The following is a 21,652-nucleotide window of genomic DNA, read 5'->3' as shown; positions in this document are numbered from 1 at the left end:
CATAGGATGCTAAATAAGCAATCAACATATATCATACTAGAAAACTAAATAAAACAATGTAAATCGTAAAGATACAAGCAACAAAGTTATAGTCATAAGTAGAAAAGGAGATAGATAATAAGAAAGACAAGAAGAAGAATAGCAATACAGCCTTACTATATAGTTTGACTGTGTTTTGGGAATTAGTTATTTAGCAGAGTGATGACACAGGGGCAAAAACTGTCCTTGTGTCTAGTTTTTCTGGGGTCCAATGTTGTTTTGAGATTTATCATTTCTCTGTATTAATGTTGCATTAAAAACAGGTGTTTGGTTACATTTTTCTTCTCTTCTCTATTTTAATAACTGTTAAATTTATACATTTTTAGTTTTATCATGTGGGTGATGGAAGGTGGGTGATGGAAGCTCTGTTGTAAACGGCTGCAAAATTACAATAATGGGAAAAGGTATTATTAAAAATAACAGCAACTAACAATAACAACAACATGGAGGAAAACGTTGAAACATTGGAAAGGAGGGTATATGACACGCAACCTAGAACATTGCAGTAAAGGATAAGAGTGCTAAAGATTAGCTAAATGTCTTTTTTAAACTAAAACCAATAAACTGGGAATGCTTGAACACTAAAGATACTATATTATAAACCATCTTGAAAGAGAACATTACCTCATTGGGTGAAATTGGTCTGTACTTTGTTTGATAACGACTCAGTTCTGCATTTAAGCGATGAACAGTCATTTTCAAACTATGATTTTCATCTACTAGTTCCTGGGCTTGTTGTCTTAACAGCAGCAATTCCGTGCCTTCTTCTGGATTAATACAAAAAGAAAAGAAAAAAGAAAAAGCAGATTACATTTTATAATGATGGGCATATTGCTAAAACATCTCCAAAATCTAACTGAAGCTGAATGCTGTATAATAAAATGGAACTTTGCTTTAAAGGTATGGTGATTCCGTAAAACTATTTAAAATTCACCTGTACAACTAGGAATCCCCAAACAAAAGGCAATTCAGCAGTTACAGTATATATGGCAATTTAATATGCCTAGTTTGCTTCTAGTCTGAGATTGTATAAACAAGAAGATTCATGGGCATTCAGTCAGGAATAAATCATGAAGGCTACAAATTGTGCAGACTATAAAATATAATGCAAATCCAAAGGACCGAATGACAAAATCTATGGATGTAACTTGGGACCACAGGTAACAGTAGCTATTTTATATGAAGAAAAAACTAGGTATATCCAATTAAAGGATCTGGCAGCAGATGATGAAAAAAATAATCTCTGCATAAGACCCTTAGAAACCCACACCCGGAATCAAACCTGCCTGGATGTATATTTTGGAAATTATGTTTAAAAAGTAGCCTAAATCTAATGAGAATAAGAGACAGTGTGTTCCATTACAACTGACATGTGATGATGATGTCCTCATTTTGGGGAGGACGAAGCCATCAAAGGCAACCTGCTCAAACGTCCTTGATATTTTATGACATGCTTCAAAGAATCCTATCCTGAGGGGGGAAACTGGAATGACAAGTTAGATCAGTGTACTTCAATTGCCAGCCTCAAGATTTGAGGAAAGTCCATAAAAGCACTTTCAATTGGATCTACAAAAACAAAAACACCCCCCCCCCCAAAAAAAAAACCTGGACCCAGCAGAGGAACCCAAGTAACATGCAATCTAATTGACCCGCTCATTCAGAAATGCATTTATTAGAACATAAATTCTGGAAGGGGAGAAAGTCATACGATAATAATTCAGTTTTTTTTAAGGTACTGATGATTTCTAACGTACTTTCTAAAATATGATACAAAAAATTACCATTTGTTTCCATCATCATCTCAATAAATTCCAGTTAAATACATTCTAATTTACCATTTTCTCAATATCTTTCCTAAGCTTGCCAGATATATTAAATAATAGCAATATCACTAGCACTTAGACTTATATACCACTTCACAATGCTTTACAGCCCTCTCTAACAGTTTACAGAGTCAGCATAAGCATATTGCCCCCAACAATTTGGGTTCTAATTTTATTGACCTTGGAAGGATGGAAGGCTGAGTCAACCTTGAGCCGGGGGGGATTTGAACTGCTGAACTGCAGCTAGCAGTCAGCTGAATTAGCCTGCAGTGCTGCACTCTAACCACTGTGCCACCTCGGCTCTTAATGGTACATGTAGAATGATAAAGTTCAACCATTCTTCCCTCGATTCCCACGTATCTAGTTTTATTCTCTCCCACATGAACACAATTTAAATTATATTTAAAGAAAATAGATTCCTTGGCACCTTCACTGTGGGAATTCTGCTTTTCCTTCAACTGCCTGTTCTCTTTTTCCAATTTCTTAATTTTTAATTGGAGTTCCTTCATTAACTGCTTTGTCTGTTCCAGTTCAGAAAATAAGGCCTGGTTCGCATTGTTGAGATGCCAATGTTGCTCTTTTAATTTCTGGAACTTCTCTCTGGGGAGAACCATCTGTTCCTGTTTTCTGTGGAGGACTGCATCTACCCAAGAAATGAAATAAAATATTGATCAGTCACATAAATATATGCAAACCTTTGGGTAAAACGGCTGACTCTAAGAATCTTTATTTAGAAGCAGGCATTTTGTATTGATGATAAGGCTTCTGTCTCAACGGAAATGATTACTTAATCCACTCCAATAGCTTGAAGATATGTTTTAATAATTATAAAAGTTATATAAGACATATCTTAATTCAATTGCAAACAGCAACAGATTTTTATGTTTTTATTTTGTGGGAAACAATTTACTGTTTCTTCACCCTTAAAAAGTCTTATAGTGAGACTAGATGTATATCCAATGCAGGAACTATCATTAATACAAAACATACAGAATGAAGTACTATGGAGTTAAAAGCAGGGGGTGGGGGGAACACTGCAGGGAGTGTACAATATTTTTATAGCATACATAGCAACTCTTTAAAGCAGCTTTAACTTTTTCTAGGATTTCACAGCTGTCCTCTGTAGCTATAACAGGATCCCAGGAAAAGATTCATTTCGTTATAGGAGTTGCGGAAACCAATTAGTTAATGAAATCAAAATTCTGTAAAATCCTCCATTTCCATTTTAGATTCCAGAGTTTAGCAATATAGGAAAATCTCAAGGGTAGCTTATGTTAACCATGGGCTTAAAGTTGGCTTGCTTCTAGTAACTGTTCTGTTAATTTGAGCTACAACTTTTCCAGTGTCAGTAATATTTGAAGGCAAGTAATGATTATTTGAAAATAAAACAACAGTTTTTGGACTCCTCCTCATGACTGTATAGGAAGACATGGGGAAAGAAACAAGTCCCAAGTTCTTATTAGGTTACATTATAGCTCAGAACTACACTCAACCTGTTCTGTAGAAGCCAACACAACTCATTTACACTAAACTTAAATTTAGAGAGTTTGTACCTGAAGATGAAGGCGGTTTTTCATTCAGGGGAGTTTCACCTGAGTGGTCTCCCTAGAAATGGAACAAAATATTTAACCTAATAGGATCCCACATTTTCACCCGCAAATTAACAGCAACTATTCCAGAAGGCTTACACCAAACATTTAAAAATTGATGTTCTTTACTTCTAATTTCAAAAGTTGGTTTAATTTTTTTTTAAATTTCCAGATTCAATCACTTAAATAAAAATGAACAATGCATAAAAGGACAAATAAAAATGAAAGGCAAACAATTTAGTCTTTCACCCAACTCCAGCTAATTGGAGGACTCTGCGTCTTCTATCATAGTAAGATATTTCTAAAATCTATGTTTTTCAACCTTAGCAGCTTGTGATGATGAAAATCTCTGAAGATCAATTTCCAGAATTTTCCAGCCTGCATGTAGTGTACATATCTTCAAGTTGCCAAGTTGACAAACACTGTAGAGACATAGGTGTAGAATAGAAGGAAACCACTATCCCTGGAGCTGTAAGTGAGTTTGAAATTCCAAGAGCCTTTCTACAACTTTTATCATAAAGGACAGGATGAACAGAACTGGAGGGAAAAGACCATACAATCCTTCCTGAACTTCTTAAAGAAATATCAAATGAGAAGACATAAATCTGTCCTTAACTGAAATCATGGAACATAATTTTTATGCTGTGCTTACCTGAAACCTTACTCCAGGATGTTCAATTTCTGTAATATAAAAATGTGTTTGTTGTTAGGTATAAAGGAGAAATATATCAAATAGAATGCAATGCTCTAAATCAAGCTGGAGCTTTCACGATCCGTCTAGTTTCATCTTGTTTAGTTTCTAATTTTTCCACCTTTATCTTAAATAAATATCTTAGCAAGTGTAAAAGATTAGGAAAATGGAGGTTTGTGCTTTTATTTTTAAATTTAAAAAATTATTTTCTGCTCTGTGCAGGGAAAAAGATGAAAAGGAATACATGTAAGAAGTAATCATCCTTGTCTTGTTCATTTAGATTCAGATTCTCTCTTTCTCACTGTCAACTATGCAACCTTCCCCCACATACAGGGAAAAAATATCCAGTCTCAACTACGGTGCTAGACCAAACAACACATTATACTAATGATGGAAAGCAGATGGTAGAAACGTTTATTTATCTTCTCCTTAATCCTAATGGTCATTTCTCACCTTCAACCTGAACACTTGGCTGGATGAGACAACTTGGTTCGCAGACAGAAGAATCGTCTTCACCATTGGCACTAGAAGATACTGGGAGATTTTCCTAAGTAAAAAATATTGCAATACACCTTATAAATTCAAAGTTCACTTATGGAAATTGATGTTACGAAAAGGCTCTAAGCAGCTGACGTCATTATAAAACAGGACACTGATCAAAAAGAAGAAAACCAGAAACACATCAAAGGTCAAATAGGATAAGTGGGTGCAATATGTGTGCTTGAATTCACATTAAACAAGAAATAACAAACTGCAGTCTCCTGAGCCTTTTATGTCCTGTGAAAGCATCCTTCATGCTCAAAATGAGCCAACAACAGACTGTATGATGTATATGTAAAGGTTCTCTTCGTACATAAGTGCTAGTTGTTCCCGACTCTAGGTGGCGGTGCTCATCTCCGTTTCAAAGCCGAAGAACCAGCGCTGTCCGAAGACGTCTCCATGGTCATGTGGCCAGCATGACTAAACACTGTTACTATTCCACCAAAGTGATCCTTATTTTTCTACTTGCATTTTTTACCTGCTTTCGAACTGCTAGGTTGGCAGAAACTGGGAGCAGTAAGGGGAGCTCACTCCGTTACTCATTGTTTTGTATTTATTTACAAAATAAATTTCATTTTGAATAAAATAGAAATGATTATTTTTTTTAAAAAAGAACATTCCAATCTCCAAAGGACCGCATAATAGAAAATTTGCAGGGAAAACAACAAGGACTGGGGAGTCTTATAATTTGTGTTCGGATAGCTAAAAGAAAAAATGTTGAAAGCTTACCTGTTTGATTTTATGTGGTGTAGCATACATAATCTCATGACTCATGTTTTCTTTTTTATCAATAATTTGACGGTCGGGATCCGATTCTTTCTCTGTGTCAGAAGCGAATGTATCCACGTCATCCTCACAACTCTCAGATGCATGATTCTTCCAGTTTGGACTATAAACAGAAAATATAGTACAAGTATAAGAAACGGGAGCTCTCCGTTACGCAGTGCTAGAGATTTGAACCACCCAACTGCTGACCTTTCTGATCGACAAGCTCAGCGTCTTAGCCACTCAGCCACTGCATCCTTTACTTCCTACTTTACAGGCAATTAAAAATTCACAGTGCTTCTCATATTAATGTTTTTACTAGTCAGACATTTCTTCGGAATGTTTGCCAAACTTGAATCAGAAGTGGTTTTCAAAGAAAGCTTTTTATGGTGTTTTAAGAAATACACAAAACTTTCTTAAAACACCATAAAACAAGAACTATAAATTATTTTATACCAAATGGATTAGGTGAGCCAAAACGGGCAATGTTTTCTACCTCATTCGTAGCTCAGTGATGGTGGCATATGGTTCAATGCAGTCTTCCTGATCTTGCAAGTAGCTGGCATCACTTTCCGAAAGAGATCGCTGACGAGGCTGAGGGAGGGCAATCGTTCGTCCAGTTAAGGTCGTCACAAGAATAGCGGCTGCTAAAGCAGACCTGGGGAAAAAAAACATTTAAAAAATAATAATCACGGATCAGGAGGCTGGGATAAGATAAGGTAAAATACTTAATCATAATGAGTTCAAAATCAAAGTTAAATTAAATAAAACATAAATCTTAATACAATTGCTTCCTGTATCTAGTACTTTCCTTTCAACAGCTAGCTTTATATATAGCTATTTTTCAATAGGCTATGCGACTGTTTACATGGGGGAGAGAGTCCAGGCTGTACTGAGACCCCTCGACAGAAGTGGGTTCCTACCACTTCGGACGAGTAGGTAGTAACTTGGCGGCCTGGGTCGCTGGAATTGACAACAACCCCGCCCTGCCACACCCCCGAACCAGTTCTCTTGGCGGCGCAGTAGGTGGCACCATCTTGTTTTTGGCTTCTGTGCTTGCACAGAAGCATTTTTAGTACTGCACATGCGCGCATATTGCACATCATGTGCATGTGTGGCATGTCCATGAGGGAACTGGCAGTAGCAGCAGCCGGAACCCACCCCTGCCCCTCAACATATGCATTATGAATGTTAAAACATGACATGGTTTCAACTGTCTGAAATAATAGAGAAACACCCACAATGCACACCCAACAAAAGAAGCAATGTTTCTCTACAATAGAAATAGAAACTGTGTTAAGTAATGTATAAGTGCTGCTGTACACCTATATTGGATCTATTATATCCACTGTTGGATTTAATTGAGTCAAAACCCACGGGAAATAAAAGATTCATCAATGACAGCTTTAATACTGACCCATAATACCATATCATTCTTTTGAGTAATGAAAACAATCCATTTAATTTATTCTTTTTTAATTTTAGTAAGCTAAACTCTAATCTCACCCGCAATGCAAAGTTTACTGGGGGAAGCCACATTTCCTACTTTCAGCTGTACTGGCATTTATATTCTATCGATCTCCATCTGCATTTTATTGCATATGCACGTGCTCCCCAATGCTGCCATGCAAAGGAGGATTCCAGCTGATGCAACAATGGGCCAATACAAACACCTTTCAAAAGTGCCAAATATCAGGATAGTGATGGAGGCATAATTGCTATCGGCTGTAATAAAGCAACATTTGTCAGTGATGGAAGGAGTCGGAATCTCTACAAAAATAATAAGAACACAGCTGCAGCTCGTATGATAATATTAAGCTGGCTATGATCTGTAAATTCTTGGAAGGGAGTCTTATTTTTTCCCTATTCCAAAAGACAAGCTAACACCAGGCTTGAAAGTTTAAGCCTGGATAACCTTAAACTATGCAGTCTACGTTCCGACCTGAGCTTAGTGCACAAGATAATATGCCATAATGTACTATCTGTTAATGACTACTTTTACTTCAATCGCAATAACACAAGGGCTATCAATAGGTACAAACTAAATCTAATCCTTTCTAATCTTGATTGTAGGAAAAACAATTTCAGCAATGGAGTAGTAAATGGGTGGAACACAATCCCTGATCCTGTTAGTTCCTCTAATCTCCATACCCTTTACCTTAAACTGTCTACTGCACTTTACACATTTCTTAAGAGGTCCCTAAGGGGGTGTGCATAAGCGAACCAGTGTGCCTACCATCCCTGTCCTACTGTCCCATTTATATGTACTCTTTTTAGGTGTTTATGGCTATGCTTTGCTTATTTATATCCATTTATTTGTGCCATTTTTTCATGTGTTTTCATACTTGTTTCCTTGTACTTGTTGACAAACAATAAATAAATAAATGAAATAAATAACCACATTTATACTATAAAGTAGACTGTGTTCAATGCTGCCGAAAACCTCTTTAAAATTATATAACATGCAAATATGTGGTACCCATTTCTCTTTCCAATGTAATCATACATACGTCTGGTGTATACAAATGTACAGGCAAAATAAAGCCATTCTACATATTCAAATATCCATTAATAATATTAATTCTATTACGTGACTGAAAATCAAGAGATGAAAAAACCTACCTGGGCCTTTCTGGAGAAGGGTTTGGACTACGAGGGGGAGGGGTGCGGGGGACAGCAGGTTTAGGAGCTATGGTAGCTGCAGGGATCAGGCCATGAGCTATATGTTTCTAAACAATTTAAAATAAAGTTAGTTGGCAATGATTGAATTAACACAATGGAGAAACAGAAAAAGGTACATGCACAAGGAATAACAACATGAAAGGGAGGAACATGTACATGCAAATTAATGTCGGCGGCAAGCCTAAATGGTTTTGAAGGTGATGCGCAAAACAACCATATCCCCACAAAAATAATAGTTATTTCTGTGGCTACCTACTGTAACTTTTCTTATACTATTCTATGTATTTATTTTCGCACACATTTGATTCTTGAGTTACAATGTAATTTTTGAAATGTTCCTTCTTTGTAGAAAGCATCCTATTCTATATAAAACAGCTATTCTGTTTCAGAAAACAAAGTTGCTGGTGATGTTTATATAATTTCCCTAGATTCAACTGACAATGTTTCTATAAGAATCTCCATGAACGCTCATAGCTATCTACTCTTCTTTCTACCAAATTCAGTTAACATACCTAGTCAGTTTCATCATTTATTTATCAAGACATGCAAATCGAGAACTCTGACTTATCCTCTTGGACCAACCCCAGAACCAATATTTGATTTTTCTCATCTAACTTTGGCTTGGTCAGAGAGAAGTAACCAAAAGATTCAGGTGGATTGGATATGGCACGTGGGGGAGAGGGGCAATGCAGGTTGGGAAGGGTGCCTAAGAACGCATGAGAGGTTGTGTGTGGGTCAGAGAAAGCATGTGGAGTGGGGGGCAGCATGGGTTGGAGAGGGTGCAGGGGATGGTGCGAGTTGAGGAGGACAAGCAGAGATTCACGAAAAGTACCAGGTGGGTCAGGAAGGGTTTTCAAAAATTGCTGTGTGGATCAGGGGGAGTGCATACAGGTGTGCTGCTTAGTCAAGGTAAGGCATGCAATGGAGGCAGCATAGGTCAGGGAAGTGCATTACGGTATAGAGAGGTCACAAGGCTTACAAAAGGCACCCAGGGTGGTGGTATGTGTCGGGAAGGATGCATGGGCATTCCTCCTTCCCTTTCCCTTCCCACCAGGAAGGTGACAAGTGCTGGGAGCAAGGGATTGCAAAAGTGGCTGGGAAGCTGTCATAGCCCATTGATAACGGGAGTCATGTGAGCAGTAGCCCAGTAAGTTCCCCAAATTTCATTCCCTAAGAAGTAAAAGGACCAGGCGCTACATAAAGTAGCCCATATAAAAGGGGCCTTTGTTCACAAATTCTTGCCCTATGATGCACCATTTTCTCCAGTTAAGGATTACTACGGACATTAGTTTTAAAGGCTGATAAATCAATTAGAAGATAGATACAGATGGAGAGCTACTAGTTAGTTAGAAATAGCTAGCTAGGTAAGATAGATATGATAGAGAGAGAGAAAGAAAGAGATATAATAGATATTAGAGAGATAGATAGATAGATAGATAGATAGATAGATATAGATAGATAGACAGACAGACAGACAGACAGACAGAGACAGAGAAATAGATAGGATTGAGAGAAAAAGAGAGAGAGATAATAAAGAAACAGAGAGAAAGATAGATAGGATAGATACAATAGAGCGAGAGAAAGAAAGATTGATTGATAGATACAATAGAGAGAAAGAAAAAAGATAGACAGGATATATAGAGAGAGAGAAAGCGAGAGGGATACGATAGAGAGAGAAAAATAGATAGGATAGAGAGAGAGATACGATAAAGAAAGAAGAGGGATGATAAATACGATAAAGCGAAAGATTGATTGATACGTTAGAGATAGATAGATAGATAGATAGATAGATAGATAGATAGATAGTTAGATAGATAGACAGATACGTGGGAGAGAGGGGGAGATACGATAGAGCAAGAGAAAGTTAGATAGGTAGATAGGTAGATAGGTAGGTAGGTAGGTAGGTAGGTAGGTAGGTAGGTAGGTAGGTAGGTAGATAGATAGATAGATAGATAGATAGATAGATAGATAGATAGAATAGAGAGAGAGAGAGAGAAAGATGCTTCATGATGTGAAACCAGGCCAATCAAGAACGGAACTTTTCTCGACTGCCTCCCTTGAATCATAGCGGTTGGAAGGGCACCTTGGAGGTCTTCTAGTGACATATATATAGTCCATCCCTCTGCCCAGGGCAGAAATCCTCCCACCATTCTGGACAAATAACTGTCCAGCATTCAACTACTAGCGACGGAGCCCCCGCAACTTCAAGAGGCAGGCTGTTCCATTGCTCCCCTGGGGAGCCTTGCTCAGTCCGTTTCCCTTTCGGATCCCTCCTTCCAGATGGGATGCTCGGGAGAAGCCAGGCACTTGGTTGTCATGGGAACCGGAGCCACGCTTGCCATCAGGGGCCTCCGGCTCATCCTCCTCGCTTCCCCCCCCCACGACTTTTCCTCAGGGAAATACTCACAAACAGGCCTCTCCGGCCCCTCCTGAAATAAAACGGCATGAGGGCGAAAAGGCTGAGGAAAAACAAACAAACGAGAACGAAGCTGGGAGACACAACGGGCCACGCCGGCCAGAGGGAGCGGCTCTCCCCTCCCCTCCCGAAGAAGAGGACGCTTCCCCTCGCAACCACTCCGCAATTAGCCGCAAGGCGATTGGCTGCGACGTTCCGCTTTATCCAATTGGCATCCGCCTTACTGAGGCTGCCTTCGCCTTAGCAACCAGCGTCCGTTAGGAACCGCCACGCCCCTTGCGAACTATATTTTTTTCCGGGAGAGGCGGAAAGGAAAAAAAAAGAGAAGGGATTTGATTGGCTGGCGGCAGCAGTACGTCATGGCTGCCGCGCGCTGTTTGGAAAAGGCGGAAGCAGAAACTACTCGCAATAGCTGGAAGAGCCTAAGCGATGAATGGGAACTTCTCTCGGTTTGCTTGCGTGTATGGGCACGTTCGCACGTGTGTTTTAAGGCGCTGGAGGATCTTAGAGATTGCTGTGCAGGATCTTTAAATGATAAGGTAAGAAGAATGCTTTGCATTGATTCACACATATACGTGTCAATTATTAATAGCGCTAAACTGGTCTTTGTCCATAGAGATGGGCTATTGACTAATTTAACAGAAAAACAGAAAGGAATGCAGAATAACGGAGTTGGAAGGGACCTTGGAGGTCTTCTAATCCAACCATTTGAGAGGCTCCCACAAAGAGGAGGGGGTTCAATTTATTTTTCCAAAGCACCAGAGAGCAGGACAAGAACAATGGATGGAAACTATTCAAGGAGAGAAGCAACCTGGAATTAAGGAGAAACTTCTTAACGGTGAGGACAATTAACCAGTGGAACAGCTTGCCTGCAGAAATTGTGGGCGCTCCGTCACTGAAGTTTTTAAAGAAGAGACTGGACAGTCACTTGTCTGAAATGGTATAGGGTCTCCTGCTTGACCAGGAGGCTGGACTAGAAGACCTCCAGGCTCCCATCCAGCTCTATTCTTATTCTAATTCTATTCTCCGCCCTGCTCAAATAGGAGACCCTATACCATTCTGGGCAATGGCTGCCTGGTCTCTTCTTGAAGACCTCCAGTGATGGAGCATCCACAACTTTTAGGAGGCAAGCCATTCCACTGATTAATTGTTCTCACTGTCAAGAAATTTCTTCTTAGTTCTAGTTTGCTTCTCTCCTTGTTGAGTTTCCAGCCTTAGTCAGTTTCAGCACCTCCCGATTCCAAGCTGACTCTAGCCAACTCACAATGTAAAGCAATATAAACACTGAAATCTACAGTAAACAGATGGTGGATCCAATCAGCATATAAAACAAATTTCATGCAACCAGCAGGGGCCCCAATCCTCCATCCCAGAGGCTGGGGAAAAAAGCCCTCTGGAAAGTCATCAGCTGGAAGTCACCTGGATTTCATGGGTAATCTCTGATTAATGAGAAATGTATCTTTTTTTTTGCATTTTCAGAATAACAGGTTAATGTTTTTTTTCTATTGCACAGGACAAATAACCTTACAAGTGCAAATGAAGTTTAATAATGGCAAATGATAGCACCCCAGTCCAAGCAGGAGCTGGGAATGTTCCTTTGGGCCATGTAATTGGCCATGAGAAATGGAAGGGTTCCCAAATTGCTCAGGAGATGCAAGGTAAATCATTCTTTGGTAAAATTATAGAATTTTGCTTACCAACAAATCCTCCTACAATCTGAAAATTAAACTAACATATTTATTTAAATATATTGGTCGCCCAACTCCAGTGAACACTTTTTTTATTTTGCAAAAGGAATCTGACAGATGCATTGCCTGTGTTTGGGTGTTCAATATAATTGAGTGGGGAGAGGGGCTTGAACTAGGATAGTCCCGTGAATGGCTTTCAGCAAATCAAAGAATCAATTGCACTACAAAATATGAGTTTAATATCTTGGTTTGGTCTGGAGCAGAGGTGGGTTGCTATCGGTTCACACCAGTTTGGCTGAACCGGTAGTGGTATTTTGGACTTGGTTGCATATCCGGCAGCGACCCAGGCTAGCCACGCCCCTGAACCGGTTCCCTAGTCGCCACTGTCGTTGCCAGCATGTTTTTTAGTAATCTTTTCATGTTCTGCACATGCGCAGAACAATTTAGTCAACTGCGCATGCGCGCAGCGAACCAGCAGCAACGTTGGCAGCAGCCCACCCCTGGTCTGGAGCTCTTAATTATAGCTTTCCTAAACATCCCAAAGGAGCGTAGGTTGTCTAAAAAGCCAGAAAAATTAAGTTGTCTCATTTTATTAAGCTAGGAGAATCTGAAGATATCACTAGATCACAAGGAGTATTTTATTATTTTTATCAGATTTTTTTAAAATTCTCATTAATTTGAATGCCAGCTCTATATACTATAAATGAAATATGGCAAGCCAGATGTTAAAGTCTGGTTTAAATGCATATTGTCACTTTGTAGGGCTAAACATTCTTGGAAATTATCACTCTTGAAACCATTGGCTTTCTCTTCTGAATAATTTATTTAGAACTTGGAGATAAAGCAACAGCTTGATTTTCAGTGTGTGTTCAGGCCAGAGGTGGGTTCCTACCAGTTCACACCAGTTCGGTAGAACCGGTTTGTCAAATCTACCGAACCGGTTAGAAGAGGTTCCACCAGTGGACCCGCAAAGCAGGCCACACCTACAGAAGAGGTTCCAAAAATTTTGAAACCCACCACTCTCTCTCTCTCACACACACACACACAGACAGACAGACAGACAGACTCACAGAGAGAGAAAGAGAAAGAAAGAAAGGAAAAAAGAATAAATAAAAAAGAAAAAATATATGAAAAAGAGAGAGAGATGAAAGGAAAAAAGGAAAAGGGACAGAGAGACAAAAGGAAGAAAAGAGAGAGAAAGAGAGAGAAAACACATGGCCAGCAAGCCACTCCCAACAGGTCACATGGCCGGCAAGCCACTCCCACAAAGGAGGCCACACCCACAGAGTAGGTTCAAAAAAAATTGAAACTCACCACTGGTTCAGGCATGGTTTGTTTAAACGTGGAATTGGTTGGGTTTACACAATATGTTAAAATCAAACTTGGCAGGATATGTAAACACAGCCAGAGTTTCACTCAAATGAGAATTGTGTACCCACAGTAGTTCTGTTGTTACTGTAGTTTCCTTGCTTCTCACTTTTCAAGGTAAAGTTAAGCTTATACTAGAAGATGGTCTGGGACTCGTGGACTTTCATCTTTCGAACAGATGCTGCATCCTCTACCTATCTGAAGCAGATCTGGTGGCAGGAAATGCCTTCAAAAGAAGACTTGTTCGTTTTAGAAATGTAAGCACCCTATGAAAGTATCGTTTGGATAATCCTTTTCAGGAACATAATATCAGCAAAACATTAGATCAATTCATCACAATTTAAGGAGAATCTAATCTTTAGTACCATGCACTCAGTAATTATACCAGCAACCCAAATCCACCATTTTAAGAACTATTTTTTTATCCTTAATCAAAGGATTCGATGTGTTTTCCTTCCGTTGCTGTTCCCTTTTGGAAATGATCTGAAAAATGCTTGAAGAACAAAAATATATTTTGCTTTAGTAACTGGCATGGCTTTGCATTTATCTTCGGCTCAGAGAAAGCTTTAACTGGTTCATCTATATCTAATTGACTGTTGCAGGAAAATATGAGGAATTAATGGCCATGTATGGTGTATTACGGTGTATTTAAAAAGTGGCTAAGACACCAAGCTTGTCAATCATAAAGGTGGGCAATTCAGCGGTTCGAATCCCTAGTGCCGTGTAACAGAGTGAGCTCCCGTTACTTGTCCCAGCTTCTGCCAACCTAGCAGTTCGAAAGTATATAAAAGTGCAAGTAGAAAAATAGGAATCACCTTTGGTGGGAAGGTAACAGCACTCCATGCGCCTTTAGCGTTTAGTCATGCCGTCCACTTGACCACAGAGACGTCTTTGAACAGCGCTGGCTCTTCGGCTTTGAAACGGAGATGAGCACCGCCCCCTAGAGTTGGGAATGACTAGCACATATATGTGAGGGGAACCTTTATCGTTACCTATGGTATATTAAGGTTGTTTTATGCACAGATCGGAATGATGTCAGCCCAGCCATTCAATCATTCTCATATTCATCTGTGAGGAAACACTAGTCTTTAACCAGTGATTTTAAGCGGCATGGCTAAGTGGAGTGAAGGGGAGAAAGAATGGAGAAAACACACCTTTTTTACTTTCCCAACCCTCCCAATGAACTTACACTAGGCCAGTGAGTCTCAACCTTCCTAATGCCGCGACCCTTTAATACAGTTCCTCATGTTGTGGTGACCCCCAACCATAAAATTATTTTATGTTTTCCGTATTTTTTTTGTTGAAAATATGTGTTTTCCGATGGTCTTAGGTGACCCCAGTGAAACGGTCGTTCGATCCCCAAAAGGGTCCCGACCCACAGGCTGAGGACTACTGCTCTAGGCTGTTTGTCCCTCTCATTAATACCCGTTACTCATTGTTCCTACTTCTCCCAGGCTTGCAATCTTCAAGGGATTGTATTAGTTGAAAAAACCCAAATAAGCAACCAGTATTTTCCAGATGTGCAGAAATTTGTCGTTCTGGAACTCGGAATGACATTACTTCCGGTGGCCAGCCAAAAAGAAGCAGCTCAACTTATTGCTCAATTGGTAAGTACCTTCAAGAGCTGTTTGTACTGCTATCAGGCTCTCAAGCAATGCTTTTCAAAGCAGACAGTTTTAAAGTGGGTGGACTTCAGATTAGAATCGGCGTACAAGAGCTTCTCATGTTTAAGTGGCTTTGCAGGAAACAGAATGCTGGACTAGGCAGACCCTGGTTTTTGTTTTGTTTTTTTAATTGGATCTATATGCTGCCCTTCTCCCAAGGACTCGGGGCGGCGTACAACATTAAAAAAAACACGTATTACAAAAATTAAAAAAATCAAATAAAATATCCAAAACAAACCCAATTAAGATTAACAATAACATTTTAAAAAGAAATTCAATTAAAATTAACAATAATCAATAATTTGTTTTGTTTTGTTCAAGCCAGGCTGGCTTGCTGGAAAAGCCAACTTTTTAGGGTGCGTCGGAAGGACCGGAGGTCGGGGATTATACGAAGCTCCGGGGGCAGCTCATTCCAGAGGGAAGGCGCTCCCACAGAGAAGGCTCTTCCCCTGGGGGTCGCTAGCCGACACTGTCTGGCCGACGGCACCCTGAAGAGGCCAACTCTGTGGGATCGCACTGGACGGTGGGAGGCTACCGGTGGCAGTAGGTGGTCTCGCAGGTATCCTGGGCCTAAGCCATGGAATGCTTTAAAGGTCATAATTAGTACCTTGAATCGCACCCAGAAGACAACCGGCAACTAGTGCAGGCCGTTTGAGATGGCAAAATAATTTGGAAACTAGGGATGTTTGACTCCTATTAGTTTTGGAGGAAGTACCTCAAAATGCTCAGAACCTTGAATGCAATACCTGTGACTCATTAAACCAGCTACGTTTGTTTCCAGTAAAAAGAGGCAAATACTTTAATGACTGCTGGTGTCAACTCCTAAAGTTGCCATAGTGAGAGATTAGGGGGCGGAGTGCATTCCACACATACTTTCATCTAAAGTCGGATCTCAGATTACTGCAGCAGGCTTGGGAGGGGTGCAGCTCATTGGGGAATGTGATTTATGACACAGACTGAGGGGAGGGAAGGAACAGGGGTAAAGTTCAGCTATAATTCAAACAAAGCTTAGCTCTGACTGTGAAAAGGCTTTGCCTAATGGTGCTCCTAATAAATGACTAGTTTTGTATTGAAACTTGGCTCGATATTCATGAATCAATTAGGGCATTTTTAGGAAACCTGACAGCTGGTTTGTGATCCTGACCAACTCAAAGTGCCACTTTCCTTCTGTGTCCAAAGCACTTCTCACCCCATATAATCAAAAAATATCTTACTGAATTACAGGTAGTCCTTGACCTACAACAATTCATTTAGTGGCCGGTCAAAGTAACAGCAGCACTGAAAAAAGTGACATGACCATTGTTCACACTTATGACCGTTGCAGCAACACCCCCCCCCATCGTCACATGATCAAAATTGAGACGCTTGGCAACTGGTTCATGTTTATGACGTTTGTTGTGTTCCGGGGTCCCACAATTCCCTTTTTGCAATGTTCTGACCAGCAAAGTCAATGAGGAAGCCAGATTCATTTAACAACCAGGTTGCCAACTTAACAACGGCAATGAAATTCACTTAACAATTGTGGCAAGAAAAGTTGTAAAATGGAGCAAAACATTTCAGCAAATGTCTCACTTAGCAACATACGTTTTGGGATGAATTGTCATCAGTCGAGAAATACTCAGGGATGGGCTTCTGGGGGTTTGCAGGGGTTCAGGAGACTCTCTAGCTAAGATTCTGTGCAGTTCACAGAACCCCCCCAAATCCCACTCCTAGCTGGCCCTGCCCCACCAGCCCCTCTCAGGAGTCCTCACATGGCCCGTTTTACATGCAGGTAAATGCAGGGCCCATGTGGAGGCTCGAGGAGGGCGAAAAACAGGCCTACCTGAAGTTTGGGAAGGGAGGAAATGGGCCATTTCCAGCCTCCGGACCCTGGGGAGGCTGTTTTCGCCCTCCCAGAGGTTCGAGGGAAGCCCTCCAGGGAGGGCAAAAACTCCTCCCCCAACCGCCATGGTGCAGGAAGCCGACTAGGCTACACACACCATGGCCACGCCAGTGGTGAGTTTCAAAAATTGTTCGAACCTACTCTGTGGGTGTGGCCTCCTTTGTGGGAGTGGCTTGCCCCCCATGTGACCGGATGGGAGTGGCTTGCCCCCCATGTGACCAGATATGAAGATGCTGACGACACTTGTCAGAACCACCTTAAATTACCTCACACACAGCACTGGCATGCGTAAGAATATGATGTAAACTTGTTTTTTAAAAGGCATCTTTGGTTTGCGTAAAAACAACTTCAACACACGCAATGTTCTGATTGCACCACAAACGCAGTAGTCATCCTTACCTTTCACAGAGGCCCTGAGTTTTATAAATAGGAGCATGATAGTGTAGAATAATCATATCCAAGGACCAGTGGTGGGTTTCAAAAAATTTGGGAACCTCTTCTGTAGGTGTGGCCTGCTTTCCGGGTCCACTGTGGAACCTCTTCTAACCGGTTCGGTAGATTTGATGAACCGGTTCTACCGAATAGGTGCGAACTGATAGGAACCCACCTCTGGGCCACGCCCACCCAACAACCTGGCAGAGAACTCCTTGCTAAAGTTTTTGAAGCCCACCCCTGGAAATACTTGCCAATGTTTAGGACCGGAAACCACAAGAGAGCAGCCAGACTGAATTTGACTTTCGTTTCAGGTGCACGAACAAACAAAAGCCAGTAATCCTTTCCAAAGTAAGAAACGTCCCAAGTTATTGGAACCGTCCGTGCTCCACACAGTTCAGCAGATTCCAGGAGTTGGAAAGACAAAGGCACTTCTTCTTCTGGAAAACTTTGGAAATATCCATCGGCTTTGCAATGCCTCTCTCCAGGAGCTCGAAGGAGTAGTTGGTCGTAATCTAGCTCAACAAATCCACACATTCTTCACCCAGGCAAAATAATCTGGGTTTTTCAACATCAGAGATAAAGGTTTTTGTTTTTTTTTGAAATGCTGGAATTTTTCCATGGTCAGATTTCAGGTTGTATGAAACACAAGAGACAACCGTAACCTTCCTTTCCATCTGGAGGAGCAAATAAATCGGATAATTATTTTTAAGCTCCGAATTTGCTCCCTCTGGGCATGCTTTTGACTTTCAACCACATACAGCTGAACACGGTTTCCCCTTTTATGAATAGCATTGACCGCTTTTTCCTGGAGAATTAGCTGCAGGGCCAACATCCTCTTTGTCTTCCTTTAAAATAGTTCTTGTTCATTTGTTATTAAATTTGTTATTTATTTATTATAGGGACGCAGTGGCTAAGACGCTGAGCTGGTCGATCAGAAAGGTTGGCAGTTTGGCGATTCGAATACCTAGTGCCATGTAATGGACTGAGCTCCTGTTTTTTGTCCCAGCTTCTGCCAACCTGGCAGTTCGAAAGCATATAAAAAATGAAAGTAGAAAAATAGGGCCCACCTTTGGTAAGAAGGTAACAGAGTTCCGTGTGCCTTTGGCCTATAGTCATGCCGGCCACATGACCACGGAGACATCTTTGGACAGCGCTGGCTCTTTGGCTTTGAAACAGGGATCAGCACCGCCCCCTAGAGTCCGGAATGACTAGCGCATATGTGCGAGGGGAACCTTTAACATTAAGTACATTCTTCTTCTTTATGTCAATCTCAGCTGCTCCTTAAAGAAACCGTTAAATAAGTCAAGATTTCGTCTCTGTTCGTTAAGTTTATTGGAAAAAATAGGGAGGCTCTGAGTTACTTTTTAAGCTGAAAAAAGAGCAGGTTGTCCCAATGTAAATAAATTTTGCATTTGTTCTGTGAATGGTCCCTGTTGTCCTATTGGCTTTGGATCAGTGGTGGGATTCAGCCAGTTCGCACCTATTCAGGAGAACCGGTTGGTAACTTTCTAAGTAGTTCAGAGAACCAATTGTTGGAAGAAATCTCCTTTTGTTTTTTTCCACTTTACATGGCTAATCCTGTAAGGAAGGCAGGAAGGAAACATTCTGGTGTTGTTTCTAGCCTAATCTTTAGTGCCCTGCTTACAGAAACTGCCTCTCCGGTTAACCCTTATGACATTGGAACAGCTAAGGCGAAGCGCCCATCGACCTGAGTGACCTTGAATTGGCCACGCCCACCCAGTCACATGACCACCGTGCCCCACCTACCCAGATGGTCATTAGGGCAGAGAACCGGTTGTTAAATTATTTGAATCCCACCACTGCTTTGGATGCAGAAGAGAAGCCTAGTCTGTCAACCTGATTTTTGCCCACCTTTCGGGGGTGGGCTTGAAAATTTTTAGCAAGGGGTTCTCTGCCCAGTTGCTGGGTGAGCATGGCCATGGTGGGCGTGGCCTATCTGCTTCCTCTACCACAATGTGGGGGGGGGAGGATTTTTGCCCTCCCCACGCTCCAAAGACTGTTCTCGAGCCTCCGGGAGGGCAAAAATGGCCTCCCAAGGCTCTGAAGGCTGGAAACAGGCCCATTTCCAGCCTTCCCAAACTTCCGGTAGGCCCGTTTTTCACCCTCCCTGAGCCTCCATGTTCACACTGCACTTACCTGCATCCGATAGAGCCAAGGTGCACTTACCTGCATCCAAAAGAGCCGAGGTGGCGCAGTGGTTAGGGTGCAGTACTGCAGACCACTTCAGCTGACTGTTATCTGCAGTTCAGCGGTTCTAATCTCACCGGCTTAAGGTTGACTCAGCCTTCCATCCTTCCGAGGTGGGTGAAATGAGGACCCAGATTGTTGGGGGCAATATGCTGACTCTGTAAACCGCTTAGAGAGGGCTGAAAGCCCTATGAAGCGGTATATAAGTCTAACTGCTATTGCTAAAACGGGCCTCCTGTGGAACTCCTGGGAGGGGAGGGGCCAGCCAGGAATGGGATTTGGGGGTTCTCCAAACTGCACAGAATCTTAGCTAGAGGTTCCCCTGAAACCCCCAGTAGCCCACCCCTGATAGATACCTTTCATAACTTGTTCATGGAGAAGTTATGGATTCTGAGCATCAGAACTGCCCTGAATGGATTGTTTGCTGTTGGGAACTGTTATTTAACGTTTTTGATGTTTGTATCCATTCAAATCGGGGTCCATCCCCTGTTCTGATTTGAATGAATAATGCAGAGATAATAGAGGAGTTTCTGAACAGATCATCGATTAAGAAACTTGTTCTCACTCGACCTTCATCAGATTGGACGAAGGAAGTCACTTTGGGCAAACAACATTAAAGAAACAACAACAACAACAACCAGGAATGAACCTTTGTTTCTTTCCAGTGTTAGGTATAACTCTCAAAATCCTTATTTATAGGTCTCTAGGCTTTCCTCCAATCTTGATCTACGTTTGTCTGGATCTGGTCTATCAAAAACGTTGTGTGACAGGTGGGCCCGCTAGGAGACAGCTGTAGGAGTGGAACCTGAACATTGCTTGCGCACGAGGCACCTGGAAGGCCGCCAGGCTGAAATTACGAAGGCGTATCAGAGTGAAAAGAAGGAATGAGTCATCCTTCTTGTCTACCCAGAGGGCTTCTGTATCACTTCCAGCAAAGTTATGCTTCTGTGGAGCTTAAAGGTTGCAACTTGGTCCTTTCAAGCAAAAACTCCCACATATTCTTTCAAAGAAAGAACACATACCTCACTTCAAATAGAACCGGCTCGAGTTACCCTTTTTGGCATTTGGCTGCACTGCAGGCTAGTTTTACAGACAGCCTTGGGCTACTGGGCTGTTTATGAGGGGATGGGATAAAGAGATAAAGAGGAATTCAAGCTTGGTTCTAAGCGCCTTCATCCCTGCAGTTTTCTTGGCCATGATACTGGATGGCTTCCCACTGCTGCCTTCCAGCATTTATGTTCTGATCTAGGCTTCCCTAAAAGCACAAGGCAGAGCCCTGGTCCAGACAAAACCCCTTTTATTAAATGAATGTGAATTCCTCTCATTCACATTCATCAAGGCCCGGCAAACAGGAATATTTATGACGACAGACCTTATCTATCTTGGAAAGCTGCCATGTAAATATTTTCCAAATGAGGTGCTGTGGCAGGAAAGACTGGGCACAGAGTCTCTGAGATTCACAGACAGATCTTCACACTCCTGAATCTTAACGACCAAATGAACGAATTGGTTCTTTGCAAAAGCCCACTCCCCTGTCGCTCCTCTTTTATGTCCTATGGGAAGAGCCAATCACCTTCCACCTGTGACTTGACTCCCAAGTCTACCCTGATTTCTGGTTGTTCCTTTCTTCTGCCAGTTCTGCGCATGAGCACACTGGGAATAGGCTCCAGCTGTTCCTCTGCTTCACTGCTGTCTAATTCCGTAGGCATCTGATCACTGCCAGACGGCCTCAGCCCCCTCTCTGCTTCCGATGCAGAGCCCTCGTCCGAGCCTTCCACAGCCTTCAGGACTGGCCCATGCTCCCCCCCAACCTCCTTAGTGTCCGACTCTGCTGCCAGGTCACAACAGTTTACTTCTTTCCA

At 41.5% G+C, this 21,652-nt stretch overlaps 2 protein-coding genes across 2 annotated transcripts in view; one reads left to right on the top strand and one right to left on the bottom strand.

Moving 5' to 3' along the window:
* The window catches only part of CEP89 (centrosomal protein 89), a 42,336-nt gene extending 31,656 nt beyond the window's left edge, over window positions 1-10,680 (bottom strand). Inside the window, exons 1-9 of the mRNA XM_087729061.1 lie at window positions 10,537-10,680; window positions 8,070-8,176; window positions 5,944-6,105; window positions 5,412-5,571; window positions 4,596-4,689; window positions 4,104-4,132; window positions 3,416-3,467; window positions 2,290-2,505; window positions 664-806 (exon numbers count right to left, since the gene is read on the bottom strand). Coding sequence (XP_087585187.1) covers window positions 664-806; window positions 2,290-2,505; window positions 3,416-3,467; window positions 4,104-4,132; window positions 4,596-4,689; window positions 5,412-5,571; window positions 5,944-6,105; window positions 8,070-8,176; window positions 10,537-10,575 — 1,002 coding nt within the window. The 5' untranslated portion in view covers window positions 10,576-10,680. The remainder of the gene's footprint in view (window positions 1-663; window positions 807-2,289; window positions 2,506-3,415; window positions 3,468-4,103; window positions 4,133-4,595; window positions 4,690-5,411; window positions 5,572-5,943; window positions 6,106-8,069; window positions 8,177-10,536) is intronic.
* Window positions 10,681-10,967: 287 nt separating this feature from the next.
* On the top strand, window positions 10,968-18,136 carry FAAP24 (FA core complex associated protein 24). Its single transcript, XM_087729028.1, has 5 exons — window positions 10,968-11,084; window positions 12,059-12,203; window positions 13,719-13,858; window positions 15,056-15,208; window positions 17,894-18,136. The coding sequence occupies exons 2-5, from the start codon at window positions 12,095-12,097 to the stop codon at window positions 18,134-18,136; spliced, it is 645 nt and encodes a 214-aa protein (XP_087585154.1). The 5' UTR covers window positions 10,968-11,084; window positions 12,059-12,094.
* The last annotated feature ends 3,516 nt before the right edge of the window (window positions 18,137-21,652 follow it).

Source organism: Thamnophis sirtalis, unplaced genomic scaffold (genome assembly GCF_051295495.1).
Source record: "Thamnophis sirtalis isolate CommonGarterSnake01/CBP01778 unplaced genomic scaffold, rThaSir2_p1.2 scaffold_14, whole genome shotgun sequence".
Classification (NCBI taxonomy): Eukaryota; Metazoa; Chordata; class Lepidosauria; order Squamata; family Natricidae; genus Thamnophis; species Thamnophis sirtalis.
This window is presented reverse-complemented; position numbering and strand designations above follow the sequence as displayed.